The sequence below is a fragment of the Hyalella azteca genome, unplaced genomic scaffold (genome assembly GCF_000764305.2).
Source record: "Hyalella azteca isolate HAZT.00-mixed unplaced genomic scaffold, Hazt_2.0.2 contig5025, whole genome shotgun sequence".
Classification (NCBI taxonomy): Eukaryota; Metazoa; Arthropoda; class Malacostraca; order Amphipoda; family Hyalellidae; genus Hyalella; species Hyalella azteca.
Genome location: NW_025935231.1, coordinates 311,326 through 331,300, shown reverse-complemented (window position 1 = coordinate 331,300; position 19,975 = coordinate 311,326). Strand labels below are relative to the sequence as shown.

At 39.7% G+C, this 19,975-nt stretch overlaps 2 protein-coding genes across 5 annotated transcripts in view; one reads left to right on the top strand and one right to left on the bottom strand.

Moving 5' to 3' along the window:
* LOC108668400 (proteasome activator complex subunit 4A) overlaps positions 1 to 6,726 on the top strand; it is a 28,054-nt gene extending 21,328 nt beyond the window's left edge. For both annotated transcript variants that reach the window (XM_018155615.2, XM_018155614.2), the window contains 11 exons: positions 369 to 470; positions 757 to 955; positions 1,480 to 1,594; positions 1,736 to 1,970; positions 2,337 to 2,468; positions 2,828 to 3,115; positions 3,447 to 3,737; positions 4,033 to 4,188; positions 4,386 to 4,602; positions 4,939 to 5,136; positions 5,795 to 6,726. In XM_018155615.2, coding sequence (XP_018011104.2) covers positions 369 to 470; positions 757 to 955; positions 1,480 to 1,594; positions 1,736 to 1,970; positions 2,337 to 2,468; positions 2,828 to 3,115; positions 3,447 to 3,737; positions 4,033 to 4,188; positions 4,386 to 4,602; positions 4,939 to 5,136; positions 5,795 to 5,929 — 2,068 coding nt within the window. In that variant the 3' untranslated portion in view covers positions 5,930 to 6,726. The remainder of the gene's footprint in view (positions 1 to 368; positions 471 to 756; positions 956 to 1,479; positions 1,595 to 1,735; positions 1,971 to 2,336; positions 2,469 to 2,827; positions 3,116 to 3,446; positions 3,738 to 4,032; positions 4,189 to 4,385; positions 4,603 to 4,938; positions 5,137 to 5,794) is intronic.
* A 3,806-nt stretch (positions 6,727 to 10,532) lies between these two features.
* Positions 10,533 to 19,975, bottom strand: part of LOC108668398 (actin-binding LIM protein 2) — a 38,865-nt gene continuing 29,422 nt past the window's right edge. For 2 of the 3 annotated variants that reach the window (XM_018155604.2, XM_047880225.1), the window contains 5 exons: positions 19,333 to 19,445; positions 15,803 to 15,878; positions 14,273 to 14,313; positions 11,850 to 12,089; positions 10,533 to 11,282 (listed from right to left, as the gene is read on the bottom strand). In XM_018155604.2, the coding sequence (XP_018011093.1) occupies positions 11,169 to 11,282; positions 11,850 to 12,089; positions 14,273 to 14,313; positions 15,803 to 15,878; positions 19,333 to 19,445 (584 nt within the window). In that variant the 3' untranslated portion in view covers positions 10,533 to 11,168. Of the gene's footprint in view, positions 11,283 to 11,849; positions 12,090 to 14,272; positions 14,314 to 15,802; positions 15,879 to 16,476; positions 16,575 to 19,332; positions 19,446 to 19,975 lie in introns of all 3 variants that reach the window. The other variant, XM_047880224.1, reaches the window with a different exon arrangement.

Genomic DNA, 19,975 nt, shown 5'->3' with positions numbered 1-19,975 from the left:
TTTGCATCTCATACCTGAACTCGAAACTTAATATTCTCACTTTATGCTGTTACTGTTAGAACATCAAATATTCTTTGGACACGTAATTTTACTCTGAGACCAGGCTTAGGCTAAAAAATTGTCGTATATAAATCAAATTTGTGATGATTGAACCTTGCTTGCGCTTGTAATGTAAATTTTACCTTAGCCTGCAAAGCGAATTCGAAGTTCGAAACTTCGAAGTGCTTAGTTCAAATTTAAAAACTTTAAAGGTCTCCTACCCTAATATTACCCTAAGTATTAAATATTAATTATACTCTGCATTTGAACCAAATAATCTACTTTGAACGAACTGTGATGATTGTTACACTATGATGACTTGGCTGCAGGTTTCTACAGTACGACGCAAAGTTCAGTGACATGACGGAGGAAGAATACAACTCGCGGCAGTTCGTACATCCCACCTACTTGGGCTTCACCTGCTGGCCTCGGTACGTCTAGGCTTCATGGTGCTCTTGCGTTAATTCTTGTATTTTATACTGGTTCTAGTTGTATCCTCGAAAATGTGGTCTTGATCCTTCGCTCGTGTATCCCCTAAAGCCGGTTGTTTTTGTTTTGTTGTATTTATAAAACTTATCATTTTTTACAAAATATATTTATATATATATTTTTTATCCTGTTTAAAGTTTAAAATGTTGAGACAAATCCAATACTGTGCTTGTTTTGCAGTAGATTATCACAGTAATTTTGTAATCAAATACTTATTTTTGTTTGCAGAGAAGTGTACGTGTACAGTCCAGCTACCCAGCAACCGCCGTTGGATCGCCCTACAGAAGAACTAAGTCCAGCTGAGCTGGAAATTTACCTCTTCTTCTCTGACGAACAAAAGATCCAGAAGCTGATTGATCTTTTCACCCTTGAGGAGCAGAGAAACATTGTTGAAAGATTCGATCAGAGAAAGATGATGATATGGAAGGTCTGCAGATTACATCGCGATCTGTGCACTTGATTATAATTACGATGTTAACTAATTTATACTATTCCTTCTGCATGTTTGAATATTCTCTCATTCATTATCTTTTATATCTTGAATCTTAGATCTCGCTTATCTTGCCTCAAGTTCTAGGCTGAGAGGCTGAGAAGTCTCTAAAACTGCAATGCCTGTATAACTAATGCGTTTGTAACTAGTGTATTGTCATACATTGAGACCGTCTCTATTCGGCATATCGATGTAACTAGAAATTGACTTTCATTCGTCACAAGAAACATAAATATTTTCTATTTAATAATAAATTTTTGTTTTGAGGTGGCTCCTCTTCCCATTCATCTCCAAGGAGCGCTCATTTTAATGCTTAGAGCCGTAGTACCAAACATTTATAAGTTCGTAACTCCAGTCATCCAATCACCGAGGGCTTTTCAAGCTAAACCCACCAATCTAGCAAGTTCTTTTAATACGGCCCCAGGTTGTTCATCGTGCCTCTAATAAGTATTTTGTTCCAGGGTGTGTTCAGAAACTATGGCCCATGCCTGCTGCCGTTGATACGCGGCCATCTTCTGAGACTGGCCGATGACACCGCTGAAGCGAGTCAGCGATGCGCCTCCGAGATCCTTGCTGGTCGGTGAACCTCGGAATCAGTCTTTAGTAATAAGGTCACATCAAATGCCTGTATGATTTCACTGACGCAATGTTGGCTTATTGCATGACCATGTTTTGATAGTGAATTATGCGTGTTGTGACCGAAATGTTTTCCTACAGGTTTGGTGCGCGCTACAAAACATTGGCCGTACGCTGCTTGGAAGGACGTTATGTCTCTAGCCACTGAGACGCTGACTCTTGCCTTCTCCAAGATGTCATCAGATGCCACTGACAACTGGTACAGGGCAATGACTAAGATCAGCATGGACAGAGATGCCAACCTATTTGCACCTCTCGTCGAGTTCCTGGTCAACATTCCAGACATTGTCTCTTCCTCATCGTTCAGTGTGCAGTGGTTAGTTTTTGTTTTGGGAATTTGATTACTGATCAAACAAATTCCTTTTTATATGCTGCCATCTGGAATGATTTTTATACGACAACTCGTATAACCTACCATGTAATTTTTTTCTACTAGCAATTTTTTGGATAAAATATATTTAATGGTCAACGCAGAACTTGTATGCAAACTATTATATGCACTTTTGTGGCCTAAGCTGCTAATTAGCATTGGGTCACTATGAGAATAATCCTTTGACTGGCAAAACTGACGAAACTGATAGAGCGCGCCTTGATACATTCTGATAGTGCCTAGTTTAATTCAACATCCCTACTGAAATTTGCAGTACCCCACGTTCCATATATAATATTCCTTTGTGTTCAGTCGGCTGTTCGTGTGCTCGTCGATGTTGAGCCAGCAAGAGTGGAGAATCTTGAATCTGCAGCCGCGACTACTGCAGCAGCTGCGACCTGCTCTCTCACATCCCTACAAGGCAGTCCGGGATCGTGTCAGCACGTGAGTGCTCCATGTTATACAACACGCAATTTATTGAATGCTTTGCGTATTACTTCTCTTAGGTTATTAATTTCTCTAATAATATTTATTATTTTGGTTCTCAAAGAGACGAGTGTGTAACTAATGGATGCATGAGGCGCTGTCGGATCCTAGGCATCTCGAGTTTATCTTCACCACTTCGTCATCTTGGATGTCTAAATGAATCTGATGATACAATTCACTCGCTTGACAATTTTTTTTTCTAATACTCGCGTTTTTCATGAATTATTATCTCCAAAGAGCTGCTCTTAATGTGTTAATGTATCCGTTATGTAATGTCACACGAGTAAGATACATAACACATAGCCTGCTATCCACAGGGTTCTATACAACGTCTTCTTTCTGAGTACGGCGGATGTTTTCTACTCCGAGTCTCGGGGCTTCTCACTGCAAGTTCCAGAATCTTTAAACCTAAACAGTTTTGTAGAAGACGTCCTGACTCAGCTTGGTAGCTTGCAAGAATACTCGGGAGGAAATAGCAGCGGTGAAGGCTTGTCACTCGTGATGGGTTCTGAGCCCAGGGATGGCACTTCTCCTCAGGACTCCTTACTTCAGCACCTGGTGCCAGCCGAGGTCTTAGTAGGCGCTTCGACCTCTCAACATGGAAGGTAATTATTTGGATCTTTATACTCATAGAGGATGAATAGATATTGAAAGAGACATTTCCTTTGTTTCTTTGATGCTCTTCATTTCACATACCAGCGTTGTCCACATTGGGAAAAATATCTTTTACTCGAAGCTTTATTCTTTGGGACTGAATCAATTAATGCTTGACTTATTGTGGAGTTTCCCTCAAGGTTTCAAATTCACACTCTCTGAAGCGAAAACTTTACTACTTACGATAAAAATTCATTGGAGAATGTTTCACGTTACCTACGGTCCAATTGAGAAGTAATTACAGACTATATTTCCTTTAACTAATCATTTGTACTGTGGCAGTGACGCGAGGATAGGCGCTACGACAGAGGATTATCCAGCGTGCGAAGATGCCTCTATCGACGTTCCGCGAGACACGTCGAGTTATACCGCAGGAGAGACGACCGCTGAGAGCTCGTCCCTCATCCCTCCGATCGTGACGTCGTCACCGCAGCTTGTTAGCTCTTCCTTTAATATCTGTGGGGGTGATAACGATGAGCGCAAGAACGCCTTCAGGATCATTAACACCATGTGCTCGTTCGTGCAAATTATGAGCACTCGCTACTACTCCGCAACGCCACTTCCTCTTTACAAGTGAGATACTAGTCTCACTTCAGTCAATTTGAAACTTCGTCGTTTTTAATTAACTAACTAATTAATAATTTAAAGATGCGCTTCAGCATGACCATTGTCCGTACTATCAAAACTCGCCTAATTACACGTATAGCAGCCAATTTTTTTGTCTGTGATTTTGGGGTTTATTTTGAAAAGCCATCAGTAATTGTCTGATTATATTCTATAGTACGGCCCAAGAAGAATAAGACGATTGTGTTACTATTACGTATTATAACTCAAAATAACATATTGTGTGGATAAACTTTTTGAGCAGATTCCTAGGCGCTTTGTGTCAACTAGAGAGCGTTGACAGTGAACAAGAAGTGTGCAGCAACTGTGTTTCTGCGCTCTGCACGATGGGACAGTCTCTTCTGCAGCAGCAGCATCTTTTACCTCTCATTCAGCGTCTACAGGAAATAACCGAGTACAGGTAAGCGTAACTTGACCATTCCTGGAACCTTTATTCTGCATTAGTATCGTGAGAACGATTATCAGAACTTTAATGCGCGGCGTGCTTCTAAGCTTCAAATAGTGATGCTATAGCAACACGCAGATTGTGGGTGCCTATAGTGATGCAGTTGTAGAATGTTCTTAATATCCTGATGGTGATGCAAGTTTAACATGCAGATGGTGGCGTGCCCGAAGTGCTGCCCTGGGAGTGCTTCAAATGGTAGTGTTCCACAACGCCCTCACCATGATGGCTTGTGACGGTGCGCCGCAGCTGGTGCTGAAGGTGGTGCTTGCTCGTATCAAAGATGAACGGCTTGAGGTGCGCAACATGGCTTCCCAAGTTCTCTCCAGTGCGCTGCACATCAATTTTGTGCCCAACTCCACTGAGATCAGGGTAAGTTTTGTTATCTTGTTGCATCCAGCTTTGTCTGGTGATGGTCCCTAAATGCCGATTACTTCCAATCAACTTGAGCTTTACTGTTATGCCACTCGTGTACGGCTGATATTCGATCTGCTTCAGTACTGCCTTAAAAGGAGATTCTATCTAGTGTGCATTCCCTGGAATTCCCCAGTGAAATGTATTATGCTTTCTGACTAGCACAATTTTGTCTAATGACCCGACGTAATAAATATTTGCTAATGAGCCCAATCTCCTCTGATTACTCAAGAAACTATTGTTGTTACCAGCCCTAGTTTTTCTGGTAACCCAGCACCATTTTTATGAAATTAGGAGAAGTTCACGCGGGAGTTGCGCAAGGCTACGCGCAAGTCCACCAAGATCTGGAGCAGCGAGCGCGTGGTGGAGGTGCACGGAGCGGTGCTGGGGTTGGCGGCTTTCGTCGAGAGTGCGCCCTACAGCGTGCCCGACTTCCTGCCTCAGGTCCTCTGTACCCTCGCCTCCTGCATCAACCTTCCTCAGCCTATTGCTGTGAGTTCTGCTACAGCCAATTTAACTCAGCTAGCTTCCCCTTATTTGTTCAATTCGTTTTTATCATGAGTTCTACGTCAATAATCCCACACCATTTCGCCCTGGTGGCGACGGCTTGCGTGTTTCCATGATACGCGAGGCAATGAGATCTCAGATTCAGTTATGTCCTTTTGTCTCTGGCGTCGACTCCTGACAAGCTACGACGTTATACCCGTCGTTTCGGTGGCCACTGGCACTCGTTTGAGACGCGGTCACCTTACGTCGCTCAGACGAACTCTTACGTGAACTTAGGCCTGGTCAGACGGTTTTGATAATCATAAATGAGCTGGGTTTAGCGACGGACTCGATACCTTTATCTAATTCACTACTGCATTTTCAAGCTCAAAATGTATATAACACCCATATCTCCCATGTTATTGTCGTTCGATTGTGCATCGCACGCATCATTTATATCAAATTTGAAGGCATTTCTGCTTAGCCGAAAATTTTTAATGTGAAACTATGGCTGTGAGACGAGTAATGCACGATGGAGGAACACAAATACTCTACTTTAAATTAACGCGTACGTCGATTTTAGTTTCGAGGCAGCTATGTATTGATTAATTATCAAGGCCCTGGTGATAAAAGTGTTTGTTTTCATGCACGATTGATCCGACAGGGAAGCATTCGGAACAGCCTGAGTAACTTCAGACGCACACACCACGACAACTGGGAGGAACACAAACAGCACTTCTCATCAGAACAATTGGACGTTCTGAACGACCTGCTGCTGTCGCCTTCATATTACGCCTGAAGTATCACTCGTAATTAACGGCCATTATGCACCCACGTCTTACGTGCTGCAGCTGTCGTCTCCTGTTCGGTGTTCCTGTGCTGGTCATTTCTGCCTGGTCTTACCTATTGTACAGGAATTGTTACTGAGGCTCGCCGTGAAGGGGCCTCAAACGTGATCACGTAAGGTTTGTGACGCAAAACTAGGAATTAAATCAATAACCCAGTAAATATTTCCAATTTACATTGTTATCTTCGATCGTCTGAAAGATCGTAGAATTATTCACTGTAACGGTTATTTACGTAACATGGTCGCATGTTTGACGGCCTAAGCCCTTCTTGTGTTAACCTCTGATAATCTATAGCCAACGATGATGCCTTTTTGTTGATGACCATTTTTTTCAGGCAATGAGCAGATTTGTGAAGAAGTTGAAGGCCGTGTTCTTAGTTTGCTTATACCGTTTCTATGAACCGTTATACTAATTATTCTTGGTGTGCTATTGATTATTTTCTACATTGTTTTCACAATGGATAATTTTAGGGGCTAAATATAATACCTGGTATTACTAGATAATCATAGCACTATATTCTGTGGACTTGACTGGCCTAAGAAGTCTTTGTAATGCTTGTCTCACGTTTAGCTTCTTTGTGACAAACTTGCTTGTTCTCTTTTTTTACTCGTTGAGATAAGTTATTTCACTTTTCTGAACTGCTATTGATTATAGCTTCCTATTGTTTTATCGGGATATTTCTAATCTTGATTTCAGCTCTGAATGTCTGATTTAGATATTATGTTCAAAGGAATAAAATGAGAATTGACATGTGTTCTCAGTGATCCAGGGTTGTGCGCGACACGTCAAAATGAGAGCTGCTTACTTACGAAATGTAACACTGCATCAGGATATACTTGCTCTTTCGGTTGAAAGTAACAAACACGATTCGCAAAATTAAAAAAAAATTCATTACAGTTCGTATTTCTAGTCAATGAACAGCAAATCTAGAAATTTCGGGCAATTAAAATATCTCTTTAATTAACCAGAAAAATATGTATGAATATTCCAAGTTTAATCCGAAAAAACATCCTGATAATTTTTGTCTTCGATGATTGAAACCAAATGATTGATGGAAGCTCAGATTTCCCAACACGTTGGAATGAGCGTGCCGTTTTACCTTGATGTCATCCTAAGGATGTCATTGCGTGGCATTCTTATTGGGAAAGGCAGCCCCCTAGGCTGACAGGCTTGAACGCCGCAAACTTTCTTTGGATAATAATGAGCACTGACGAGGCCTAAGGAATATAATCAACGTATCAGTTCATTGCACGCAATAAATCGGGACAGCAGCACAAGGGTGCATAAAAATAACTTGCAATATCAAAGAGACGATAACGCTTGCTTAATATCTTGATTGTTGGCTATACTAAATCTTGCAGTGAAAAAGCTATGTAGTAATTCAAAACCTTGACAATTCTCTAAAAAATTAGAATACATAACGAAACAAACTGAAATTTGCTCGCTGTTGACGCATCTGAATGAAAACAATGCCAGCGGCAAAAGAAAGTCCGTTCATGGCCGTGTGTAAATTTCTATTCAAACCATTGTAACCAAGATAACAAAACTAACTAGAGTATTTAAATTGCTAGTACCCAAGCGCATGCAGCTACAGTTGAACTAAAGGAAACTAAATTCTTACAACAAGAAAAGCAATTGTTAAATAAGTCGACCTACCAAGCAGGCAGGTGTTCCAAATACAGTGGATTTACACGAATCCGGAACTTTGAAGAGAAGGAAATAAATTTAAATGCTTGAAGACATAAATCAACTTGTCGTCATCCAATTCCACTAGCAAACAAGGAACAAAAGATATCACCAACTTGTTTAGATGCCATGAGCAAATAACTAGTGTAAGGCCTGTGGCGTTGAAATAACGTCGATTAAACGCTTTTTCAACGTCATTGGCCAAAAGGGAGAGGAGTACATGTCCAGTTAAAATTGGTAATCTAGGTGTGATGTCAACAACCTTGAAGATGCTATGAGGCATGAAAAAATAATTTTCTACTGCGAGATATATGATCGTACAAAGCACGCGCTAAGGAAACAAAACGAAAGCTTTAATTAATGTAAAGGAATAATTCCAACACTTAAAACACGAAACTTCAATTGATTATTCGCATTAGTTACGAAGCCCCAACTAATCCTGTTTACGTAACCGATTAAATATATCAAAGGACTGCTGCTCGCGTCTAGAGGAAGGGACGGTCTAGGAGTTTCCCGTTTAGAAGCCACAACACTTAGCCACTAACTATATACAGGAGCACAAAATAATTTAATATGAATAATCTAGAAGCTTCTCTTGATGATCTGTATAAGGCGCGCGGAAGGAAGTGTGGGACGCGTAATCATTATTATGTAGTTATGAAAGCCTACAATCAAATAGAGAACATCTAATTATTAAAGGTTTATAAGAAATTCTACGTTCTATAAGAAAGGCAGCATTACGAGCGTGTAGAACCTAGGCTCCGGACATACTTTGTCAGGCATGTTTCTCTCACGCATCACCGTCTACAAAACACATATTTAAAAATTCGCTCAAGGCTTAACTTTTGCATCGATTTCACATAAAACAGTTCTGAATCTGAGCCACAAAGGAAGTTAACTAATAACTTTATAAAAAATTATATCCTAACCATCATAGCGTCGTTCAAAAAAAAAAATTAAAAAAAAAGTTTTGCCCAATTTTCTAACACGCACATGTGTTTTTTTGCACGATTCTCTAGCACGCACATGTGTTTTGCTTGCCAATTCACGACTTTAATAATCACAAGGACGATTTCTACGCTCTGGGATTTCTCACTGGAAGCGTTTCCGTACAAGTTAATAAATCTCTACTTCACAATGGACTGCAGGACGCGCGGAAGCGCTCATGGCTATCTACATATATTCTGCCTACGGCCTATGCTACACTTAGGAAAATGACAGGTCACATTGTCCAATTAGTGAAACACTCTCTCACCCACAACACGTGCGGAGATAACGTAGCGTTGATACGCCCTTCAGCTGGGTTAGCATGCCCCACAAAGGGCCAAGGACAATGTCTCGGTCATTTCTCTCAGTGAAGTTTTATCCAACGCAGCGTTTTCTCTTATCAACACTCGGATCCTGACTGCACTAAACAATACAATACACTTAAGAATTTCTATCAATTAAATTTAAGGCTGCAAGTTAAGTTCCGGAAGTTAAGTTAAAATCACAAGTATCAATACTAGTGTTATAAGGACATCCTATTCGTTTTTTTAATGAAAACTAAGCTTATTATGCGTACTGAGAGTCCGGTTTGCTTTTAAAGATTTTAAATATTTTGTCTATATATGTCCGCTTTCTTCACATACTATATCAGAAATGAGCCGAAAATTCTGAAAAGCCTACTTTTACCAGATTATATATTTTATTACATAGATATCTTAATTAGATATTATTAGAAATACATTTTACCGAACCACATAATAAAACAACGGAATTAATAAATGATGCTGAGATTAAGCTTAATAGTACTTCAATTTTGTACGCAAATGAATAAGCTAGTAATAAATTTGTTATAAATTTGATGATTGGAGTTAAGACTAAATTGAACGAAATTATGAAGTAATGTTTAAGCTAATGGATTTAAACGTCCATAAAAATACTGGCCACAAATGCGCCTGTTTAAATGCATGCTGTGAATAAGGGATTGAATTTGAATGAATTATAATCGTAAAACCTGAATAAATCTGAATACCAACTTGAATTATGCGAATTTGACTTAGACAAGCTGTTAATTATCAACATTGTTTTCAACGTAACCAACATATAACAGAGATAGAAAAAATCACTGATGAACACCCAACTCCTGAATATGCAGAGAGGAAAAATGCTAGTATTTCATACAAATAATTCAAATGTATATCGTTCCTATGTGAAGATATTTCGCTATAATTGTTTTCGTTTCCTATGTTGCAAGATACACAGAAATCTCTTTACAAAATTGAACGCTAAATTGGATTACACATAAATTGGGTACAATAGAAACAACCTTGACGTTTGAAATTGTCGCTAGAATGCGACGGTCAGCACAACGTTGCCTGTGGCAGTGATGGTAGTGATGGTAGAGGCGGTGTCGGCAGGCCGCGATGTGGAAAATGTATTTGCGATACATATGAGCTAGGTACGACAACACGGGTTGGTTACAAGAACTAGAATTTAGAATTATCTTGAAACAATTTCGTCGTGTCAAGTTGATATGGAGTTGAAATTCTTCAATGTTCACAATGGAGCTACGAGTCGAAAGCAGTTTCGGCTGGTCACACGCTAGGACCATTCGAACTTTTACGTCTACAGAAGAGGCAGCAATAAAAGAATTAAAATTGTAACCGACAAAGGGACGTTTAGGGTATAAATTTTTCCCAAATTAAATAATTTTGATGAAATACCAGAAAATATATTCAAACCCACGCAAAATCTCAATCCATTGGACAATATTTCTCACCCTTCCAAGCCAGGAATGTTACCCCAAACAAAAATAAAATTTTAGAATTAACTGTAATGATTAAATTTTTCTACAATGCTAAAATTGTAGAATTAACGGTAATGATTAAATTTTTCTGGCCCCAATAAATAAATTAAAAAGTTAAGATCACAAGCTGCATCCATGGCTTATCAAAGAAAGCTCTCACATCCTCAGGATTACACACGACATCACGCGACCAATTATCGACAACGCTCACATCCACCGAGAACACGTTAATAGAATTATACTCACGAATTTGTTGATAAAACCAACATTGATGAGTCAAACTAAAATGCGATTAAAAATACTAGTTATAAGAATATGTGCTACACAAGAAAATTAATAGACGGAGAACATATGTAATTGAGGTCAAGGACTTACAGTAATCAAGTTCAGTTGACTTCGATTAAACTGACGTCTTGGGAAGTCAAGTTCAGTTTTTCAATCATGTTCTCTGGATCAATAAAGAGTTATGAATTAATTATGAAAATGCACTTCTATTACTTGAACGGATTGTATGGTTATTTATTTATGCTGGCATTTCAATATGTTATTCATTTATTAATTCTGGCATTTCAGTCGAGTTTCGTATACGCCGTCTCGTTGTTTAGTTGGACGCTGTCGTTTCAGAAAATCATTATCATAAAAACCGAAGTTAGTTGCATCGAAAATTTGCTCTGAATTATTTTCTTGGAAGATATATAGACATGTAAATAGTATTAGAAGAGCAGGCAGCGTCTCTTGAGATCATTCCGCTGCCAAGCCGGCATCCTGTAGAAGTCCATCCGAGTCATGCGGAACACCATCTCGAAGTCCTGATCTGATAAATGCCGCTGAAACAAACAAAACATCAATTAATTTCTTATACACTTGAAATTCGCATAGGAAAGTAATTAAAAAAATTAAAAACTGAAATGAATTATCCACATGAGGTAACACAATTTACGAGTATTGAAAGCAATAATGAAAAAGAAAACCAATAATAAAAAATTTCCCTTATTTCAATGTAAATGCGCTACTTTATGTATTCCAAGAACAGAAATCAGTGCGTACTTTTGCCCTGAGCAACACAATATGGTCAATTCGGTGGAACTTGCACGAAGGCCCTATCAGAAGGCATGGGAATGAGAGCGTATCAGAGGGCAGGGCCATCAGAGGGCACGGGAATGAGAGGGTATCAGAGAGCAGGGCTATCGGAGGGCAGGGCTATCAGAGGGCAGGGCTATCAGAGGGCAGGGCTATCAGAGGGCAGGGCTATCAGAGGGCAGGGCTATCAGAGGGCAGGGCTATCTAGGGCTATCAGAGGGCAGAGCTATCAGAGGGCAGGGCTATCAGAGGGCAGGGCCATCAGAGAGTATCAGAGGGCAGGGCAATAAGAGGGCATCAGAGGGTTCTCTCACCTCGAGGTGGCAGCGGTCGACGTCATGAGGGAGTCTATAGTTCGTGATGAAGAGGAGATGCGCGGGATATATTTTAGGAGGCTGGTCGCTGTTGTGGATGTGGTGAGGGTGATGAGGGTGCTGTGGGTGTAACATGTTGGGGAGCGAGCGTCGCAGGTGAGGGGAGTAGCGTGATGATGAGTAGCCCCGTAGGCCGCTACTGTAGGTAGCTGAGGGGCACAGGTCCCCCCCGCCCCCCGTCTGAAGGGGAAACGCACATAAAGCAATGCTGATTTTTATTTATTTATTTGTATTTTCCCTTAAAATCAAACAATGCAGCCTTTTTATCTTTTTTTATTTTTGCAAAGCACATGAAACAACGAGTTTTTTTAATTTTTGTTTTGGATTTTCACTGGATAGTTTCTCTTAAAATAACTTTTTGGTTTGAATTCTCGTTAATTTCCTTCGTAAAATTTCCATAGAAAATTTAAGCTCAAAATTTGACTATTCAGTGTTCAGTTCAAAATTTAGAATCATCAGTCTTTCTCAGAAGGTTCAAGAAGATGACATTTTATTAATGATTAAATCAAGCAGATATATTTAATGTATTTATTTATTCATCAGTTATGCATAAAAGAGCGGTAATATTTGCACTGGAGCCATGCGGAAACTGATAGAAATAAACTTTTTTAGGAGATGGATATTAAAATATCCGAGGTTGCAAAAGTTTTCAATAATTCGCTTTCAATTGTCTGGCTGCGAGAGGCAAGCCGCTATTAAAAAGTTCGAAAATTTCACAGTGGCCTCTTTTCGTTAAATTCTTCGCTGGCGATGCAATGCATGGACTTTTACACAACTGTTCACGTACGTATGACTAAATTAACTCTTGATTATGGTAAACAAAGTCGCTGTTAAATCAGAGCAGGCAAAATAACATAGCATAACAACATGAACATACATATCCCATCGATAGAAACCAATAAATTTAATGAAGCATATAAAGTAAGCAGTACCGTACCGTGAAAGTAAGCAGTACCGTGAAAGTAAGCAGTGTCGTGAAAGTAAGCAGTACCGTGAAAGTAAGCAGTACCGTGAAAGTAAGCAGTACCGTGAAAGTAAGCAGTGCCGTGAAAGTAAGCAGTGCCGTGAAAGTAAGCTGTGCCGTGAAAGTAAGCAGTGCCGTGAACACGACGCTTCAGACAATCAATGACAAGTGGCAAGTTGAACAATCTAACGTCACATGGCATTCTTTCTATTTCATGTAAAATACATATACATAAATGGATACACTTGAAACATTATGTGGTTTCAAGAACCTCGAATACGAACGTATGACTTGTTCGTAACTGCGGGTTCAAAATGCCACTTGACGATCATAAGAAAACCTTAAAGCATCAAGTTATCTAATAAAAAACCTCGCTCAATTTTTAACGTAAAAAACTTCCGTAAAAAAAGTGGCAGTGAGCAGCACTGACTACAATCAAAGAAGGTGACGGGAGTTCGGGCAAGGAACGTTTGACGTGAACTCGCGCTATTTAACACAGGAAATAAATCTATTACAGTTACCCAGTTACTCGGTACGCTACTCATGCAGCTGCATTATAATTTGTAAGGAAAGACGTACACAATTCACAATAATTTGAATATCGGTGAATGATTTTGAAGGCAATTAGAAAGTATTTATGAAAAATCATAAGTACATATGCTAATGAAAGTTTAACATCAAGTCAAGATTACGCTTCCTTAACATGAGTAACATTGACTAAAAGATAATGATAAAATTTACCTCAACAGAAGATAGAAAGTTCAGCCGAATTTACTGCATGGAAACAATATATTGGATACTCTCGAGTAACAAACTTATTTCTTTCGAAAGGATTTAGAACTCCTAATTCTACTTTTTTAAATATAGTGGAAAATACAAACTTCCTGACATGATGGCTCAAAGTGAGCACAATTAAAAGCATTTAATTCAATTTGGAAAACCATAATTGGAAAACGGAGTCCAAGAGCTGGATATTAAATGCAGAATAAACCATTAATTTGGATAATTTATTCATCATTTTGCAGTGAAACAGACAAGTGGCATTCAGACAAGCAGTGAATCAATGATGTATCATTCAGATAAGTACTGAAGCAATGATGTACGAGTAAATAACATTCAGACAAGCAATGAACGAATCATGCAATATTTAGACAATCAGTGAAGCAATGATGCATTATTTAGACAAGCAGTGAACCAATGATGCATTATTTAGACAAGCAGTGAAGCAATGATGCATTATTTAGACAAGCAGTGAAGCAATGATGCATTATTTAGACAAGCAGTGAAGCAATGATGCATTATTTAGACAAGCAGTGAACCAATGATGCATTATTTAGACAAGCAGTGTTGTAATGATGCATCATTGACATCACTTGAAACTTTATCAATAATTACGTACCAAGGCAGAGCGGTCTGCGTCAGTTAGGGAGCCCGCCGACACTGTCGCGGCAAAATGTACGGTCATGTATGAAAATGTGATATTACTTACGCACATAAAGCATGAATATGGGACGTGGTGTATGATATACAGTATAATATGTGAATACATTATATGGAATAACATATGAATGCATCTAATTAAGTACGAAGATACGGCATGAATATATATGATGTATGAATTAAAATACCTACGGCACAATGTATGGATATATGATTTTACGTTATGAATTTACGGCATAATGCAGGAAAATACATTACGCAGGAATATACGGCTTAATGAATAAATAAACAGTATAATGAATCGAAAAGTCGAAATTAAGGAAGATCAAAAGAATACGGTGCTTGCGGATGACAAGCCTTACAGCAGTGCGAACTGTCAATCTCAATAGAAATATTTTCAAATATATTCTTCAGGAAATTCACTCGATTTTATCACCACACCGTTAATAAACACATTCGAAACAAACCAAGGTTTTATGCAAGCACGAACTGTATAGTTTTTGTATAGCTTTGCATGGAGCATTCACTGCACATAGTATTTGGCATTCACCTTGAATGCAGCAAATTAAAAAAAAAACTATCAGTTGTATTTTAACGATTATGAGCTAGCATTTCATGAGAAGAGCGTTCCAATGATGAAATGAGTGCATGTATATTGAATTCATTCATTCTACATTGTTTTAACTTCATTTCCATCATGAATGCAATCTGTATCCCGAGTGTAATAGAAACAATTAATGAATCAACAATTTAAAATAAAAAATCATTTAGCATCCATTAACTTTAGAGCATTCAAGAATACCTGGAATAGAATATGGAGAAATTTTTACCACATTTTGATCCCTTATAACGTTCACAAATCAGTTAATATGAGTACAACAGCTATTCCATTGTTCGTAAATGTTCTGTATAGAATAAGACTTAACTCTACCCTTGCACAAGGTTTTTCATGTTAACATTGTTCATATTATTCGTGTGTTAAAGTTTTAAATTCAACCTTTCCATGTCATGTTAGGAGTTGGCATGCGCATGTTAAATGTGTGTTGAAGTCTCATGCTTTACCCTTGGATGTGATGGTTGTTGTATATAATTTTTCGGTTAAACGTGCGTCGATTTTGTCGAAATCGCTTAAACCTAAAATCTATTATCAAATACATTCTAACACTGCATAAATATGTTTGAACATGCATGATCTATGTACGTATAGCGATTTAGCGTATTTTTGTAGCGTATAGCGAAAATTTAGTCTGTCTCATATACCATCTATCATATACCATATAACATATATCTGGTCTCAAAATAGTTGATTGAAATTCCTTAGTCTTTATACGATATATAATATTCGTGTATTACATATATCATACATATATCATATTAAATATATCACGAATATCTATCATAAATGGATCTAAAATATATCGTAACTATCGTATATTGAATTTTAAATCGTTCGTATGATGATATTTAATAGATACCAATCATTACTGACCATCAGAGCGCGCGCTGCTGAAGTCTGCGCTGTGCGTCTTGTCGCCCATGCCACCTGAGAGACTCGTAGTGTCGCCCTGCACCAGCATTATCAGTATCATTATGAACAGTAATGATAATTATTATGAACAGCAATAATAATCATTATGAGCAGTAAGGATAATTATTATGAGCAGCAGGGATAATCATTATGAGCAGCAGGGATAATCATCATGAACAGCAATGATAAGCATCATGATGATCAATAAGTGCAACAAGGATAATCATTATGAGCAGTAAAAGCATCTTTATGCTTACGTTAACAGTAATTTAAGAATAATATAGTAGGGAATAAGTAGCAAATTCTTAGCTCCATTATACGAGTCTGAGGACAAACATACTCCTGACCATGTCCTATGTATGAGCTGGGAAAGAAAGTTTTCAACACTTCAGTACGAGTTTCAGAAATAATTACGAGTTTGTAACTCCGTCATTAATTCACTAACGGCCTTTCAATCTAAACCCACCAATCACAGACGAGAAGTCGGCCGCTACGTGTACTTAGCGGCCTTTGTGTACTTAGTTTTGATAGAACGGCTACAGGTCTGTAGTGTCCCCTGCCATTACAGACTTACATGGAGCACAGAATAAGACCCCAGACCAGGTCTGTAGTGCACCCTGCCATTACAGACTTACATGGAGCGCAGAATAAGACCCCAGACCAGGTCTGTAGTGGTTGGTGCGTGGAGAAAATCCGTATCCAGGCTTGGGAGGCTGGCGCAGGGAACTCACAACTGCAACCAAACTCCCGCGCATTATTCCCAATGCATTCCACACCACCTAATTCATTTCTAAAGCATTCCTCGTCGCCTAATTAATTCCTAATTCATTCCTCGCCGCCTAATTAATTCCTAATTCATTCCTCGCCGCCTAATTAATCCGTACCCATCGTATTCGTACCATTCATATTCCCATGATTCCTCACCCCATAAACACCCAGGGCATATTCACTTCAGTAGCGTGACAGTCTGGCCTGCACAGTATAGTTACCATCAATAGCAGATTATTAACTCACGCAGCCAATAGAAAACTGAGGCTCGTTTACTGAGTCCTGTTAAATTAGTGCAGCTAGTTAACTGGGTCCAGCTAACTGGGTCCAGTTAACTGGGTCCAGCTAACTGGGTCCAGTTAACTGGGTCCAGCTAACTGGGTCCAGTTAACTGGGTCCAGCTAACTGGGTCCAGCTAACTGGGTCCAGCTAACTGGGTCCAGCTAACTGGGTCCAGNTCACTGCACTGACATTGTCACCACCATCATTGCACTGACATTGTCACCACCATCACTGCACTGACATTGTCACCACCATCACTGCACTGACATTGTCACTATCACCACTACACTGACATTGTCACCACCATCACTGCACTGACATTGTCACCACCATCACTGCACTGACATTGTCACTATCACCACTACACTGACATTGTCACCACCATCACTACACTGACATTGTCACCACCATCACTGCACTGACATTGTCACTATCACCACTACACTGACATTGTCACCATCCTAACCACGATCACCACTACACTGACATTGTCACCACCACCATCACCACTACACTGACATTGTCACCACCACTATCACCACTACACTGACATTATCACCACCACCATCACCATCACCATGACCACCACCCAGCGGTGCAAGCAATCACCCCAGCAAGCTGTTGATATCAAATAAAGTTCAGGGATGCAGAAATAAATATTAAGAACAATGCAGTTCAGAAAATATTTTATGCAAGCACAGCAAGTAAAAATTTAATTCCCATTGCCGGGTCCAGTCTAACAAATCAATCGCAGGCGAGAAAGTATATCCGAGGTGAAAAATTTCAGGAATCCAGCAGGAAAATATGAGGGAAGCAAAAATAATATGAAAGAAACCTGAAGAATATGTGCAAAGTGCAGGAAATAAATTAGGCGGTTAGGAATTTAAGCAGCGGGGGAGGAACATGGCAGCAGAGCGGGTAACGTGGGTGGAAGTAGGGAATACGTACGTGAGATGTGCACCCAAGCGAACAGCACGTTACCATGAGCTACCCCTCTAATTTGTCTTAACCAACGTTGTATTAAAGAAGGCTGATGTATCCAACGCTGTTATATCCTATGTTGTTGCATCCTATGCTCTACTATCCTATGTTGTTGCATCCTATGCTCTAGGTACATACTATCCCGTGTTATTGTATCCTATGTTGTTCTATCCTACATGGTCAAATTCTACGCTGTATTATCTTAATATTGTTATATTACACGATGTCACATCCTATGCTTTTGTATCCTACACTGTCTTATCCTATGCTGCCATATTCTACGTTGACGTATAATATACTGTTTTATCCTTTGCCGTCAATTTCAATGTTGTCATACCCATGTATCTTTCACTACCATATCACATGCCGTCATATCCTGCTCTTGTATCCTACACACTCCCCTCAATACCTGATAAAGTAAAGCAGCTTCCCATACACAGCCCGATAGGATCTGACGATTGCAGGTCCTACAAGGCTACCCAGGACGCATGTCACATTACCAAAGCCGATTCCCTTTCATCATAAATTTGTAGATGATGATATTTGTAGAAAGATTTAACATTATCCTTTGAAGTAGGCTTAGCAGAAGCTGCATTTTTCGAATCACTGTTGAAAACAGTGAATTTCAAACTGCGTGGACTTACCAGTTGAGGCGGCAGAAGTTGTTCTTTGCGATAGCATCTTGAACACATTGGAGGACTCGCAGGATACTGCACTCACATTGGAGGACTCGCAGGATACTGCACTCACATTGGGGGACTCGCAGGATACTACACTCACATTGCAGGACTCGCAGGATACTGCACTCACATTGGAGGACTCGCAGGATACTGCACTCACATTGGAGGACTTGCAGGATACTACTCACATTGGAGGACTCGCAGGATACTGCACTCACATTGGGGGACTTGCAGGATACTACTCACATTGGAGGACTTTCAGGATACTGCACTCACATTGAAGGACTCGCAGGATACTGCGCTCACATTGAAGGACTCGCAGGATACTGCGCTCACATTGCAGGACTCGCAGGATACTGCACTCACATTGGGGGACTCGCAGGATACTGCACTCACATAGCAGGACTTGCAGGATACTACTCACATTGGGGGACTCGCAGGATACTACTCACATTACAGGACTCGCAGGATACTACTCACATTGCAGGACTTGCAGTATACTGCACTCACATTGGAGGACTCGCAGGATACTGCACTCACATTGCAGGACTCGCAGGATACTGCACTCACATTGAGGGACTCGCAGGATACTGCACTCACATTGGGGAACTCGCAGGATACTGCACTCACATTGGAGGACTCGCAGGATACTGCACTCACATTGCAGGACTCGCAGGATACTGCACTCACATTGGAGGACTCGCAGGATACTACACTCACGTTGCAGGACTCGCAGGATACTGCACTCACATTGGAGGACTCGCAGGATACTACACTCACGTTGGGGGAGGCGTGGGAAGAGAGATGGTAGGAGCGGGACTGGGTGAAGTTGGGGAGCGTAGAGTACTTGTAGTTGTAGCCAGGTTTGGGGGGAGACCGGGGAGAGGGGGCTACTGCAGGGGGAGAGGGGGTGGGGTACATAGGTGAGGGCTAGGGGAATAGAGGGGAATTTAGGAGGAATACTGAGGGAAACAGAGGGAAATTTACGAGGAGTACTAAGGGGAAGCAACTCTATAGGGTCATTTTCCCAATTGCTGTTTGAAACAATGCAATAAGATTGTCTCACGATGCAAAAGTTTGAGCAATTCAAAGTTTCTGTACAAGTTATTGACGATTTTTACAAATGGCAGTTCCAGCTAAAATATACATAAAGTAATGAAAAGAAATAGGAAGAAAATTAATAGAAATGTGCCATCTACAATTAAATAACGAATTAAATACAAAGAGATGAATATGTACATTAAAATAATTAGGAAAACAATGGAGCATTCATGTATATAGATAACCAATCCAGGATGTGAAAATTTTAAAAGCAACTAAAATTACACTCGAAAAAATGTTAATATGTCAATACATAGTCTTAAATTAACTTGCAATATAATATATTTATAACCATAACTCCATTCGCATGAGCACAATTAAC